Source organism: Anoplopoma fimbria, chromosome 4, assembly GCF_027596085.1.
Source record: "Anoplopoma fimbria isolate UVic2021 breed Golden Eagle Sablefish chromosome 4, Afim_UVic_2022, whole genome shotgun sequence".
NCBI lineage: Eukaryota > Metazoa > Chordata > Actinopteri > Perciformes > Anoplopomatidae > Anoplopoma > Anoplopoma fimbria.
The window spans coordinates 19,240,134-19,255,639 of NC_072452.1; the positions used below are offsets into that span (position 1 = coordinate 19,240,134).

At 41.5% G+C, this 15,506-nt stretch overlaps 1 protein-coding gene across 2 annotated transcripts in view; it reads right to left on the bottom strand.

Annotated features, from left to right (window-relative positions):
- atp8a1 (ATPase phospholipid transporting 8A1) overlaps positions 1–15,506 on the bottom strand; it is a 103,304-nt gene that overhangs the window by 84,989 nt on the left and 2,809 nt on the right. For both annotated transcript variants that reach the window (XM_054597204.1, XM_054597203.1), the window contains exon 2: positions 1,849–1,963. In XM_054597204.1, the coding sequence (XP_054453179.1) occupies positions 1,849–1,963 (115 nt within the window). The remainder of the gene's footprint in view (positions 1–1,848; positions 1,964–15,506) is intronic.

Below are 15,506 nucleotides of genomic sequence, written 5' to 3' on the forward strand. Positions count from 1 at the left end.
TTGCCGTTTCTTGCGTATGTTATTTATCATGCCAATTCATGAAGCTGACCTAACAAATGGCATAACCACAAGCAGCATTGTTCATTTATTATTCCACTTCATTTTATAGCTGTGTCTGTGTAAGCACATACATATCTCAAGTTGCTCATGCAGCATGAATGCTAACAGTAATATTCCCTGACAGAGGACGGCGTGACCCAACAAGCCTGACCTTTAATGCTAAAGCACTGCACTCCTCCAACAGGAACAACAGGATAAAAGGGGCCAGTGTGGTTCATCTGGACTACGATGCCACTGGAGATAGAAATCTTGGAGGTACCAATGAAATATCATACGGCTTATGGTGCCATGGTACCTGTAGAACAGCACTTTCTGTTGTTGCACTTCAGTAGTGACTCCTCACATCAAAATCACTGCTCTGTCTACGGTTTTAACTACTGGGCTTGTATTGAAAAGTCATCTTAAGGTTGAATACAAAGTTTTTAGGGTAAAATATATCCTACTTACAAGTCTCACCGGAGAAGGGCAGAGTAGAGTCTTCAAAGTATCATACATCGTTTCTCTTTGTGACAAAATGTTCTCAACATATGCTCAAATGGATGCTTTAAATGGATTCTGAATTGTCAAGCTCGCTTGCTATCAGGACATTCTCCCCAGGCTGACATTTAAGTAGCAGCCACACAGTCTAGGCATGCTTTAATTCAACTGTTTTACTTGTGACTCCGAAGGTTAATGTGGGGTTAAAGGCAAAGTGGCAAGTTGTGCTGCGGGTCACCATGAAAACTTAAAAGTGCTGATGGCCTCTGGGTTGCCATTGCCAAGTCAAAAAATAGCACAAACAGCAATAATCCTTGAGAGAAAACAACTTTGAGTGTGAATTTTATAGCAGCTGGGATGCAATTTAATTTCAAGTGACATGGGGGAAAGCATCTCCAAAGCACCTTACATAATCACACTGTAAATGCTGAACGATAAGTGATAGAAGACAACGTTTGTGTGAGCGATATAAAGCCTTATTTCCACAGCAAACAAAGACAGAGGACTAAACTCATGAGCTGAACATTATACCTAAACAATAATATCTTCATGTTCATCATGGTCTTCATCTTCTGTTGTGAATCCCACAGAGGATACATTAAATATTTCTTCCGAGTTTCACGCTTCCTCAGCTTAGTAGGTAAAACTAGTCCGTGTAGACTTAAACTCTGGAGGTAAGTGGACATAGTGTAGCAGACCTACAGACAACATTTGGTTTCCCGGCACAGAATAAAAAGCAACACTATGCCCTGTTTAATGCATAGTAAAGGAGGCGTACAAGACGACAAGCAGCTATGCATTTTACTTTGAAGGGGTATCAAACAGACCACCACAGTCCTACATCCCTTTAGCAATACCACTGCTTGGGTGGCACTCCAGGGTTAATGTAGTGAAGCATTACTACTACCCGAGTATTAAGTTCCCACCACCCAAGAAGTGGTAATGCTACATGTTAGACCCCAGAAAAGGGTCACAGCTGTTTTGTAGGTCTATTGACAGCACCCGAGCTTGCACCAACATTTCCCTCTTGGTTACGGTGCTACACTAAAATCAAATTAATAACGTCATACAATAGCTCTTAACCCCTTGTAGACTATTGTCGCTCTTCAAATTAATCGCGAATTTGCCTCATACCAAAATGTATATCTATTGTATGTGCTATATTGAAATTAACAATCGCCACTTAATTTAGCATCTGCATGACAGCAAAAACACATTGTATAATTGTAAATAAATTCAGGCAATAAGGGGTTAATTAAATATTTCTCATCATATTCAATGCAAATCCCCAAAAAATCAATATCTCCTTACCTGACTCGATTGTTGCAAAACTTGGTGAACTGCGGCAGGTTGAGGTATATCAGTCGGGCGTCTTCTTGGTCAGCCAAGGACGTCTTTTCTGAAGTGTCCTCCGTCTTTGCATAACCTGCAGCGTGGGAGAAAGAAAAAGACATCCTATAAGAAACGAAATCTGCCTTGAGCACAAATACAAAAAGTGAGATGAAAAGGTGCTTTCAAGTGTTTAAGTTGGTGCACCTCAAAAAATCCCAAAAGGACGTTTTTGGAGTCTGTGAAAGGTAAGTCAACGATTTCAGCGGAGAGTGAAAACTACAGAGACTGCAGTCGACCGTGACTCTTTCGAGGCCTTACATACATACGTTATTGGTGCTGTGATGGATGTTGGCCTTGTAAAATGTCTCATAGTAACACTTTTGAAAAGAGTGTCCAACTACATAACAACACTTCTATTATATTGTATATGATGCACATATAAGTACACAAGGATGTATTAGTCATTGTAGTAGCCCACAATCACTGCAGCCTACGCAATACATAGAGACTTTTGTAATTCTCCGTATGATACAAAGATCAGGAGCAATAATCTAAATCTAATAACAGTGTATTGCTCAAATTATTATCTTAATGGAGTGAGAAGGCGCTTTTGAAAAGATAACAGTGGGATTTCAAAATGACATGTCACTGACAATACATCTCTCATTACCACCTCCACAGTGAAAGGACAGCTTGGAGAAAAACCCCTGTTGTATAATAACAGAGGGAAAGATCTGCTTTATGTTAAAGGCAAAGCAACATACATCCACTTTATGAAAGAAAGCAACATTTTGTCTGTTTTAGGAGACTAGCATCTTCCTCAATTTGGATGTGCATGTTTAAACCCTGGCCAAAGCTAAAAGCCTTTGTCATAGATGATTGCGACATGCCCCGAGCATTCAGGAAATGTCCATCGTCCGATTACGTAAGTGACATTCCAGCAAAAGCTTCTGACAACTTTTAGAGATGGGAATTTCCTGTCAAGATGAGGATCAGCTACAGTAATGTGGTGTCATATATTTACAGTATACTAGAGGTACTGATAAGGCAAGGCTTTGATCCATCTGTACTTTTGAATATTTATTTGTATATTACTGACACTATGTCATTATTGACACTGATACCCAGTGCCACTCAAAATAAAAGTACAGCTTACAGAACTCATTCCTTCCTTACTCAAATATTCCGCCTTCTTGACCATTAAATGAAAATAACAAATGTTTAATTGCCAGAGGCCACTGCTGAAATAAAATCAACAAACCCTCTTCTTTGGTTGTTAACTCTCTTTTTCTCGACATCTTTGCTAGAGTCGGCACTGCTCTGCTCCCACTAGGTTCAACAAAGTGGGATGGAGCAAAGTAGGCTTTATCGACACATCAAATGAGGGCTGTACGTGGGTAACAGGGATGTTTATGTATTTTTTTTAAACCACACACAAATGTGTGTGTCTTACTTTGCCTCAGTAGGCACGGTCTAAAATAGCATCACTGGACAGTTAACATGCATGCGTTCTGTGCTGGAGACAGGTGCTGCGTCATGAAAAAAAGATGTCTGGGGATTTTGCGGGAATATCTCAAGCCTCTGGCTCGAAGCTGCTTACTGCAGTGCAGGACAGCAAATAGTAAACACACAAAAGGATCTCAATGTTGGACAGAGAGTGACTCGCAAAGAAGGACAAATATGTACAAGGACTTTCCAATCTGTACATCCAGTTTACCTTATCTATAAAAAGATGCATGACTTCCTCCTTATGCCCTGTTTAGGCCTGTCTTCTTTTGATCATCCCTCGGAAATCTGTACTTTACTAAATGCCATTTCAGGTAAATAAAGGTAATGAAAGGCTTTAAATGTTAACCCTGCAGCTACTCAAATGGAATGATTTAGTGCTTTAATTTCTTATATATAATAGTGGGCTGAATGTGTTTGGGTCTTGGACCATTGGTCGAACAGAACAAGACACTGTTCTTAGACTTTTTTTATAGTATTTACAGAAATTTCATAATCAAATAATGAATCAATGATGTGGATAATTACTAGTTTGTACTCGATGCATGTTGTAGTTTCTGCAGTACATGTTTACGACTGTTTTTGTCCTTAACTTCTGTGTCAGTGGTCATGCCGGAAAACAAATGTTCTGCCAAACTGATGGCCCACTCGAGAGCTGGAATCAGGGATCATCTTAATGGTAAGCTTAGAAATAGTCATCAAATCAAGATTCCTGAGGTTCACATTTCCCTACCCTTGTGTTTTAATGTAGAGGTCTAGATTAGTGGCCTCAGCACTGCTAATCAAGCACTACAGTAAAGCACTTAAGTCAACAGTCCTCGGACTCTCAAGTTGCATGCATGTGATCCGGTGGCTGCTGCACGGCCTTCCCTAGCATACAGTAGTAGTGGTGGTGTTTGAGGTCATGAGGTAAGGGCAGGAATAGCATAGCTTCCTCAACTACAGACAAATCCTGGAGTTTAAAAAAAGGAAAGGAGGATCATTCTGAGGCATGGAGGGAGGAGGACACAAGTGAGGGAAGCTGGCTGCGTGAAACATCAACAACAACAAGAAAAGGCAGAGTCATGAGGTCCTGTAACCAGAGCCCCATACCGGATATGCCACAGGTGCAACCTGCGTGCCATCCCTCTGCCTACAGTGTTTTTTCAAGTCATGTGAAGAGGAAACAAAAGGCTGCCACAATACTTCAAAGTCAAATGTGTAACTTTCTCTGCCCTCACTTCCCCTCTTCATTCTTACCTTTACTCTCGCCACTTTCTCCCTCATGTTACACAAAACCTGTATCTTAAATTACAGGTCTTGTTATTTTAATGATCCACTTCGGCGTCACATTGAGGATAACCGGAGGAGTGACTGCCAAAACTCTCTCCCCACCCCCCCACCACCATCATCTACCATTTCTCTCCTTAGCATGCGCCTCTGGGGCTAAAAATAACTGGTCCCCTGTAGTCATGTGGTCACTTAGGGGGAAACATGGGTAGGTTATCCCAGTCCTGTTACGCAAGATGTCAGATCAGCGTAGGAGGTTTATTGGATTAGCGTGGTGGCAAAAGGGTGTGTGGATCCAGGCGGAAGATTAAAGAGTGGTGCCTCGTGCCTGAGTAGGGAGACTTCCTGCCATGACGCCTTTGATTATCACTTGTACTGTTTAAAAGGACCAATATAGGCTCAATGCATGGCGTCCTCAATATGATGTAGTCAACTAGTGAGTCCTTGTAGTAAATAACAGTTCTATTTTTTGTGTTAGAAGAGGGCGGTCTAGAAAGTAACACAGATGTTGTTGTTTTTTTTAATTTTAGAGTGCATGCAAGATAGTGAGACACTAAAATCAATTTAATAAACACTGCTCTGAAACGTGCACACATTGTAACGGGTGTTTCATATTAGGACAAGATGTGAAATGTAATGGCCGGGTGTAACCACAGCAGCACTTAGTATTCCTGAAGAGTTGATCCACTGATCCTACATCACCATGTTGGTATGAGGTCCCTCCTTGAGAGGAGGTTACTTCCCTACTCTTGCCTCTAGGCCTAGCCTCTTTTATCTGAAATTAAAACAGGATTTGCCCCCAAGAGCTCACCTGGTGACACAGGAAGACAGGTGGTTGGGAATGAGTAACAGCCCTGAGTAAAGGTGAGGGAAAGGACATTACTCAAAGGGCATGCTGCCTCACTGAGTCTGGACTGGAAGAGGACAGAGCTACATAATCCCATTATTTTGTCATGTATTATTATCTATAGGTAACAGAACTATGTCCGTGCATTTAAGGCATTTTTAGGTTTATAATTTGACAATTTAAGTACAGCAGAAATTCTGCGAGCGATATTGTGCCATCGTTGAAGCACCGGAGAATAACACCATGAGTTGTGAGACCATCTGTAATGTCAACACAAATATAGTATCAATGTCACAGAAAACCGCCATGAATCATAACATCACAGGTTTGTGTCCACCTCTACTGTACACCGTCTAATGAAGGCATACAATGTCTCAGAGAAAATCTGGATTTCAATTTTGAGTTAGATTCTCATCTTTTTTTGCAGCAGCAGCAGTAATATATGACCAGTGTTTAAGTGATGGGCTCCTCGAATGGTAATAATTACATATCAAAGCGCCACGCAGCTGGCACATCAAAAGGAACAAAGCCGGCAAACAAAGGAAGCTAACAAAGTCAATCTTTAAGGAGCTTGGGCGATCATAGAATTAGTGTCTACAATGACAAATGGAAACAGGGGGCTGGCGTAGCTGGTGACTGCAGCATAAGGCCTGTGTGAAATAGCAGGCCAGAGGAGCCGGCTGAGCGGCTGTGATTGATGTTGGGTCTCTGTGCTCTGAACGAGCGCTCGCAGCAGGAGCCTGTGTGCTGTGGTGGGCCAGGTGCTGCAATGCACCAGTTGCAGCTGGTACTGCTACTGCTTAACTTACTTTTTGCTCTGTCCTTCGAGCAGCTTTGACACAAGGGGTTCCACACAGAGTTTAAATAAAAGCTGCACACAACACAACCTGTTGGATTATGTTGAACATACAAGTATTATGTATTTGTATAGCATGCTGGTTTGGTTACAAACAAAGGTGTGAATACATTGTAGGGTTGATACGGCATAAGATTGTCATTGTAGGATGACCATCACAGGAAAGATCAGAGTTTTACAGTATCACGGCGTATAGCAATACATTATTATGTTATCATCATCTTCTGTTACAATAATAGGATTGAGATCAGAACATGTTCTATGAACTGAAGCGTGTTAGTTTACATGTTAGCAGGACTAGCATGTTAAATGAACAACTAAAAGAAAAATAAGATAAGCACTGAGTTTTTAAGATAATGTCCTATGATTATTAACAATCAACATACTTTAGGTGCAAAACAGCACAGCCAGACTTCTCCTGGCTGACCTTTAACTTACACAAACACTCACTTATGTCAATTTTTTTAGATAAGCAAATGTACACAGCCGGATGTCAATTTAAATACCGAGGTATAATGTGATACTGGTTTACAGTTACAACCCTCATATATAGCACTATTAACAACGCTTTATTCTTTGTCTTTTTCTAAATTTTACAAGGCAGCAGTTTAAGTGAATAAATGGGGCATTAAATAGATAGGAATAGACCAAGGTTGTGACAGTGCACATATTTGTCCCATACTGGACTTGTTTTCATCACTTTTTTCCTGTTGAGTATGCCTTATTAAACACATATGTATGTATTTTTATGTCAAATTTGTCTTTTGACCAGTAGGAGTTTTGCCTCTCAACCCTCCAAAAGCTACCTGATCTCCTCTACAGCTACTATTCTCACACACAGGATCCAATTAAAGGCTCCATATTAAACACTTTGATTGGATTAGAAGAGCAAAAGTAAAGCTAAAGCCAGAAAGTGATCAGCTGGGCTTGAGGAGTTGCCAGAGAAACACAGGTCTAATAGTCTATTCCACTGTTTCAGTTTGATGAATCGTTTTACAGTAACAACTCATATCAGCACAGTTTGAGGTCAAAATACACAGCTGTTACAGTTCATGTACCAAAAGTAACAATAGAAACCAGTTCGACATTCACGTGCACCCTGACTGTAACTGTGGCCTCCACCAATTTTAAAAGTAGCAACACCCCAGTCCAAGAGTCTGGGGGTGAGAGGTGAAGGAGTTTCCATAATGAAAATAGCCATTCACTACCTCCCCCCATATCCAGCTCATTTCTCTAGCTCACACCACACTGTGTGGGTAATGTACTCAGCCACTACCACAGATGTCCCGATGGGAACTGCTCTTAATATTCCCCGGTGGACACTGTGCATTTTCTAAGCACTAATTTCATTAACTGCAGGCATGTCACGGCTCAACTACCCTGACATCAATAAAGAGAGCAAGAAGGAGATACTGGGATACTCACTGGGAACATGCCTCTTAATCTGTGTTATATTAAGCTTCATAACAACTCCTTTCATCTGTTAACGGGGCCGGCATATTACCCATACTAGCTGGCGGTACAAAAACAATGTAAGAGGCATTGAAAGACAAGAGAGAAAAGAGTACCAAGGAGCCAAATAAAGCTCAGCGGAAGTAAAGAGTAGAAGCATGCAGCTCTGGAGGGGAAGCCTCCAGAGGAAGGATCAATGCCATCAAGTGTCGTAATGAGTTTGGAAGCAGGCCAGATGTCGGGATTATTGCTTGTGCCGGCCAACAGACAGACGGGTGGAACAATAGTCACAAGGGGGCACGTATTTTGGAGACGGAGCCCAGTGGGAAAAACTCGGCCCAGCGTGCTTGGCATTGGCCAAGGCGAGCTGGTCTTCCCCCGGTCTGTCTTTTTATTCCTCGCTGAGTGTTGTGGGTTACAGAGACTCTCTGCAACCATTGGGCATGGAAAAAAACATCGCTGATACCTGAGAGATTTTTTTAAGATACTTAAATGATGTCAATCTGACCAGCAAAATGTTTTCATCGATGCTAATTTGTGTATATCTGCGCCTGGTCAGCTTAGTCTCTTAATAACTACAATTACAATATAGTTAAACAGAAACACCCAATTTTAACACACTTGATTACACTTAAATCTGATAACAAATACTGTATTTTCCGTCGCTACTAATATTATAATATACTAATGCTAATATAATGTTCAGAAATAAAACAGGTTAAAGACAAAACCATCCTCTACAGATTTATGATATCCTGAGTGGTAATTATTTTTGCTCAGGTCAGGCAGAAGCGGTGGGGGTGGGATATTATTGCTGCCATGACTGTCAACACAAACAAGATTAAATGCATTTGATAGCAGCAACGACAGGAACAATAATGACTTGATACTCAATCGTATGACCGAGCACAGCACCTCATAACACTCGGGGTTAGATATTAAAGATCACAACAAACAACTGGCCGATAGTTTAAAATACTTATCTGATAATTATATCGGCTCCCTATTGTCACAGTAATAACACTAATCCTTGTTTTCAAAATAGGAGGTTGATATAATTGATATATTTTTGAGCAACCGTATCTTATTCCGGCTGTTCATGTTTGACCTCAAATAGAGCCTTTAGAACAAATCTTAAGAGATATCATGTCACACGCTGGCAGCATTTTACAACTTCCTCGGTCACCTACTATGTCTATGATTACACAGTGATGAGTCAGTTGGCTCCATGACTAAGCCTTGAGATTCTTCAGAGGGGCCCATGAGTGAATCACCGGGGCTCTAACATCCATCTGGAGGCAAATTAAATTGTAAAAAAAAATAAAAAGCTTTTTGTTCTTCCAGAAATAGGTCCAGGCAGAGTCCAATCTAACTGTTGAGATACTGAACAAGCACTAATGAGCCTGGGAGAGTTGTAGGCTGGTCAATAAAGTGGAGATGAGGCGCCACGTGACCTGGCCACAACTAAGCTCCCACCCGATTCGTTCAATAATGCCAGGGTGGGCGGGGGCAGGCAGCTTGGGGCTACTGACATTGATCTAACAAGAACAAATGAATGGCAGCCAAGCCACAGTCAAGAGGCTTCGTGAAGAAAAACTGCATCAGACGGACAATCCAGAGGAATGACGAGTTACTTGTCTCCTGTAGAAATGTTTTACACACATAGACCACCATGTAACAAGTCATAAAAAGAAGGTGAGGGTGTATCTACCATTGTTATTAGGGTCAAATTAGTTCCAAACCCCCGGGGCGTTTGGGATTTTTCAACCCACTGAGCCTAATGTGCCATTCATATCCGCTCATCACCAAAGAAAGATGTGTTCATGATTAATTTATGCCGGATAAGACTTTCAGTAGACAGAGCAGTCACAGTCTACTCATGGGAGTCAAAGTCCCAGAGATGAAACCATTTGTGAATTGGGGGGGAAAGAGCTGGAGGGGCATAAAGATATTGCCTCGATTTTAAGCAACGGTAACATCCATAAGTCCCTTATCAGATCACAACGCTGTAACCATCACTCATAACCAAAGACAACAGGGCAGCTGCAGAATTAATCCCCCTCCCTGCCTGTCACCGCCTGGCTCCTCAAAGGCTCAGGCGGGTTACGGTGGGACTGACAGTCCAGGGACAACATGGGCAGCTGGGGCTCGCTGTGACATCACAGGGATGGCCTGGATTAGCTCAGCAAGGGATCTACAGGGGCAGAAACCTTTCCACTGTGTGCGACTTTATGAATGGTAAAAGGGAAGGGCTTATGGCGCACAAGTCAAAGATCTGAAACAGGAAATAGACCTTGTGAATGCCAGTTATCGTGTTGTGTCAGCGTTATGCCTGAGTTCAAGCTACTGTTGCATTTTTTTACTTTTGCTTGAGGTTCCTCCACAGCTGTTGGAGAGACAACCTCAGCAGTGCTGGGGAAAGTGTAAATGAATCTATAAATCAAAACATAGCAAAAAAAAACTAAATCAATCCATCATTAAGGTTATTCATCAAGCAGCCAAACTAAGAGTCTAATGCTATGCTAGCGGCTCTGTGAGGCTGTACTTGAGCTACATTTTAACATCAGCAAGACACTAAATGAAAAGTTAAAGGATCACCAAAGTTATCAGAAGTAGCAACTTTAAAAGCAATCTCTACAATAATGGTTCAGATATTTCTTCTGTTGCTAGACCAAAATAAACAGTGTCATCAAAGTCCAAAGCGTTCAACCTTAGAGGGCTGTGAGTATCTGTATAACATTTCATGGCAGTGGCTCCAATAGCTGTTGAGATACCAAAGTGGTGGACTGACCAACAAACTGACGGTCACGCTGTGACATCTGCAAATGTGAGGCTTTGCCACCTTTCTCTGTTTCATACAGTTAGTTGAGATGATTAACTAATGTCTGAACTATAGACAGCTGTGATTATCTACTATGTTCTGACGTATAATGGACAAAAAAGATTCATCAGTGAAACTTCCAACAATGAAAAAGATCCTAAGTTTCAATCAGGTATCATTATGCATCCTGACTAAGTTTGAGGGTTAAAATCTGTTTAGAAACTGTGGCACCTGAAATCACCTGGGCCCTTCTTGTTCCTGTATTCAGTTTACAAATGTACTGTAACCACTGTAAGAACCTGAAACCCACACTGTGTCCCAAATGATTCACTCATTCACTACTACCTACTCACTCTCCAGGGAATTCACTGTAGAGGACGATGTAGAGGACTATATATTGAGCTCCTCTGCAAAAGGAAAAGGCACTTTTTGGACAATACTCAGGTCACTTTCTCTGCACCGTTAACTATGTCTTTGATGTCGCACATAATAATTCTCACTATAGATTTGCGCAGCACTACACAAAGGTGAACTCACTATAGAGTCCACTATATAGCCAGAAGGCAGTGATTTCGTAAACAGCCGTAATGTTTTTAATTTCCAGAACACACATTTTGAGCATTTAGAGGATTTCCATTCACTGTGTAAATCAACATTGCTATCAACCGCTTCGTGCTGCACAGCTTCTTAGTTGTAAAACCAACAGGAAACAACAGGCCACGATGGTATGTGACAATTGTTTGTTTTTTTCTGTCTCTGGTTTATGGCCAGATGGATTGTTTGAGATAACAGGGAAGTTGTCCCCTGTCTGACAGGTTTACCAAAAATCTCCTGAAGATGAATGACGTAACCGGCTGTTTTATTCACACTGCTTAGTCATGTTTATGTTAACTGTCAGAGCAGAAAATCATGGGACATTCTTATTGTGAAAGGGAAAGTAAGGTTGTGGAGATCAGCTTATTTCCCTCTACAAACAGTCAAAAATTGTTTCCGTGACTATGAAAGCTATCTAGCCTTGACCAAGTACTTTAGTTGCCTACACTTGAACATACCTTAACTACGGTGGTGGTTCTCTATTTGTTTCTTCTGTCAAATAAATTCAAACTGAACTAGCTTCACTAGTTTGGCCTATTTTGCACGAGGGTGCAATGTGCAGCTGTTCTTGGTAGGAAAGTCAAACAAAACTCAGTATTTGGATATTTAATAAGGACAAATAATCATAAGTTCCTTACTCATTTCTGTAATTTATTTTGTTAAAATAGCTGTAATATCAAAATGGCTGAGCAATGACAATGAATCCATCCCAGTGTTTCAGTGATGCTCAATGACCTGATGTGACACAATCATGTGCTAGTTTAACAAGAAAGAAGTGGCCCGCCCAGAACAACAGAGGAAGTAACTCATGTGCACAACACAGACTATAACCCTCTCAGCTCTTGAGAGGAAATAACCAACTGGACGACATCCTGGTCTATCATTGATTCAGGCGTCGGTCTACAACAGCATTAATGTTTTCAGACAGTATCTATTTATAACTGGATCAATTACACTAATGCTTTAATGCAGTGAAAAAAAACGATAACGTTCCATCTCTTTTATGAATGCATTAATGAAAGAGATGGAACGTTATTGGTTTTTTTGCACAATCATCTCAAGAATATGTCAAACAGTAAAGGCTTACTGAGTAGGTGAGATGTAAAGAAGTAACACGCACAGAAATGGAGATTAAACTTTCTATTGTACCTGCTGAGTAGACTTTGCCTTTACATTAGTCCCAGATCACTAATGTCCACCTGATGTCCACTAATGTCAAGAACAAGAAACTCTCAAGTATCATCTTAAGACCGTTATCTCAATAAGGGTGCCCTATTACACAGTAAATACTGCTGTGAAATGTGGAAGTCCTGAATGTGTATTTTTAGTGGAAGCAGCACTGTGGCCTATTTGGACATAAAGTTTTGATACAGGAACGAGGCCATAAAAAGCTTGAGATCTTGAGGTCAAGGGCAGCAGGAGTTTTATCTTCCCAGCCATTGACGGTGTCGCTTCCCTGTGGAGCGCCTGCCGACACATTTCCATCTGACCTTGTCACCCCGCTGTGACAGGATCATATTGACTAACTCCTGATAGTGGAGGCTCGCTGCTTTTCCCGGCTGTTCATATGTGTGTGCATCACAAAGACAAACACAGCCAGGCTAAAAGCAAGGCACCAGCGGAAAAATATATATATGATTGCGGATACATTTTAGGGCCTCTTTCACACTGTCTAATGCTGCTTTCATTAATTATTTAGTGTTTGAGAACAGGAGGTGAGAACAGAGCTACTGTAGATCTTATGAGCTGATGACTGAGTGAGGATAATGGAGGATTTATCTCCCTACGTGGTTGTTCACAGGGCAGGTTTTCAGTGACTCATAAATAAGGTTCAATCTGAGAAATTTCCTGCTGACCTGCAGATCAGAGGCTCTAATAAATCATAGAAAATTGATAGTTTAAGGACTCTTGCCCCATTCAGGACATTAAGGCATAACAGTAAATAAGTTCATGGCTGCACAACTATAGTCTGAAGTTTCTTTTAAATGTTCTCACTATTTTTGTAGACTGATTCACAATAGCCAAATTATTATTATAAAAAAGGAACGTATGTCAGGACTGTAAATGTGACTAGATGGTGTGAGACTGCTTTTTTCCGGTCGTAAAAGCAGCAAAAGATACTTCAATTGTCAGAGTTTATTTCCCTTTTCTAGCTTAATAACTGCAACGATATTCACATTTTTTAGATGTAAAAAGAAGAAAGACTGTCATTTTATAGCACATAGACAAAATCGTTCTATAATTAACAGCAAAAGAACCACAGAGCCCTAACATTGTTACTATTTATGACGCTCTCTGCAGACCCTAGGAAGATCATTTATCTGTCCAGTACAGCAATACATTTTGTTAGAACCGGAAAAATAAATTGATGAATTGAGCAACAGAAAATTATCCTGCAACAATTTTGATTATCATTTAATCTCAAAAGCTGTTTAATCAAGCAAAAAATGTAAATATTATCTGGTTCCAGCCTCTCAAAGTAAAGACTTCCTGCTGAATATTGAATATTTTTCGGTTCTGGCATAATAAGAAATTTGAAGATGCCACCTTTGTCAGATATAATTGATGTCGGACACGTAATGGGCACATCTCCTATTTCTTTTCATATTTTTTTTTCTATTAAACAATTGTTGTTTTTATCTTTATCATTATAATGTGGGGGGGCATTGTATGCCTTTATTGCCTAAGCAACAGAAATGAATAAGGAGAGAAAGAGATTAGGAAGCACATGTTTCAAAGGTCCTTAGCCAACGCAAACGAGGGATGTTGCATTTCTGTCTGTAACCCATAACCTCCATGGAGCTCCACAATTATTCATTCAATCAAACAAACAATCCCCAGATTAAGTTAAAATAAGGATAATCCTTAGTTGCGACCCTAAATTGGAGAATGCGGTTTCTTAACGGACAATCCTCGTGACACTGTCTGTAAAGATCTCACTCATCAGCTCATAGGCTTTATGTCAATAGGAAGACGTACATGTGCAAACATTACAGCAGGTTCTGCGTCTCTACATCCGTCTCTGTCTGGACATATGCACATGAGCATTTTCACATCTCCCCCCTCATCACCCACCACATCCACTTGCTCTGCAGACATTGGAGAGCCATTGATGTGGGGAAAGTACACCTGAAGAAACACATACGAGACTGTAAGTGATGAAGGCAGGACATTAAGTGAAAACTACAGCGGAGGAGCTGTCCCATTCCGACACATAGAGTGGAGAGGCCTGAGGGGACTTGATATGACACACCAGCGGCCCCAGACAGAGGATTTGGTGGCGTGTTGGGCTTTTGTGCCACATTATTATCAGCCAGTGATCCGCCAGGCACATGGGCAGCTCTCTATCCCTTCAGAAGGGAGCAGTCTATCCCCCTCCAGTCTCCCTCCCCATGCTGTTCCCACTATTCACACAGACCGAGGCTTAGCTGGTGTTATTGAAATGCTACGGGGGGGGGGGGAACATCCTGCTTCTCTCACACATGAAAAAAAAATCCCTGAGAATGACAGAAAGGTAGAGATATAATGCTTAAAGAAGAAGCAGACTACTTTGTGTCTTTCACAACTACTATTTGGGGCAACCAGATGCTGAAGAGCACCGTCTATCATGTGAATCAGCTGACGCAAAGAGACAAGCATTTGGTGTTTTGATAGATTCATCGTCACAGGACGGGCTTACCTGCCCGTCTCCCCCGTAAGTATCAATTGTGAGAGAGGATTTGGTCCGTCTGCAGATAGGCATGCAAGCTAAGACGGCAAACAGGATGCTCTTTGCCATTTCTTTAATCTTAACTTGCGTGGATTCAGTCAGTCAAATATCCCATCTAGACAGTGGAAGCAGGTATTAAGCACCTTGCCGCCTATCATGGAAATTTGTATTGAAAAGATCAACGTCTAAAAGGTGCCTGCCTGTCAAGCCAGGATCCAACATTAAATACGCTGATAGCTGATGACGTCACCTGTACCCCAAGTGTCCTAGATAAGATTATTTTGGCAACACATCCAGGCACAGGCTGGCAGCGATGCCGGATGTTTCCACAGCACAGCGGAGGAGAGTGACAAGGAGAGGAGCGGCACGTGGTGGGCCAGACTCGGGAGTGTGCGGGAAGGAGAGCTGACGGACAGGCCGCTGATGGATTAGGTTGTAAGCCTGGCAGAGGGGCTGCCCTTTCTAGATGGAAGTCTGCCTGATGCAGTGTGGTGATTAAAAAATAAAACTGAAGGGTGGGGAGTGTGCTTAGGCTCCCATAAAAGCAGCCGAAAAGAAATGTTGCGGAACAGAGGCGTGATTG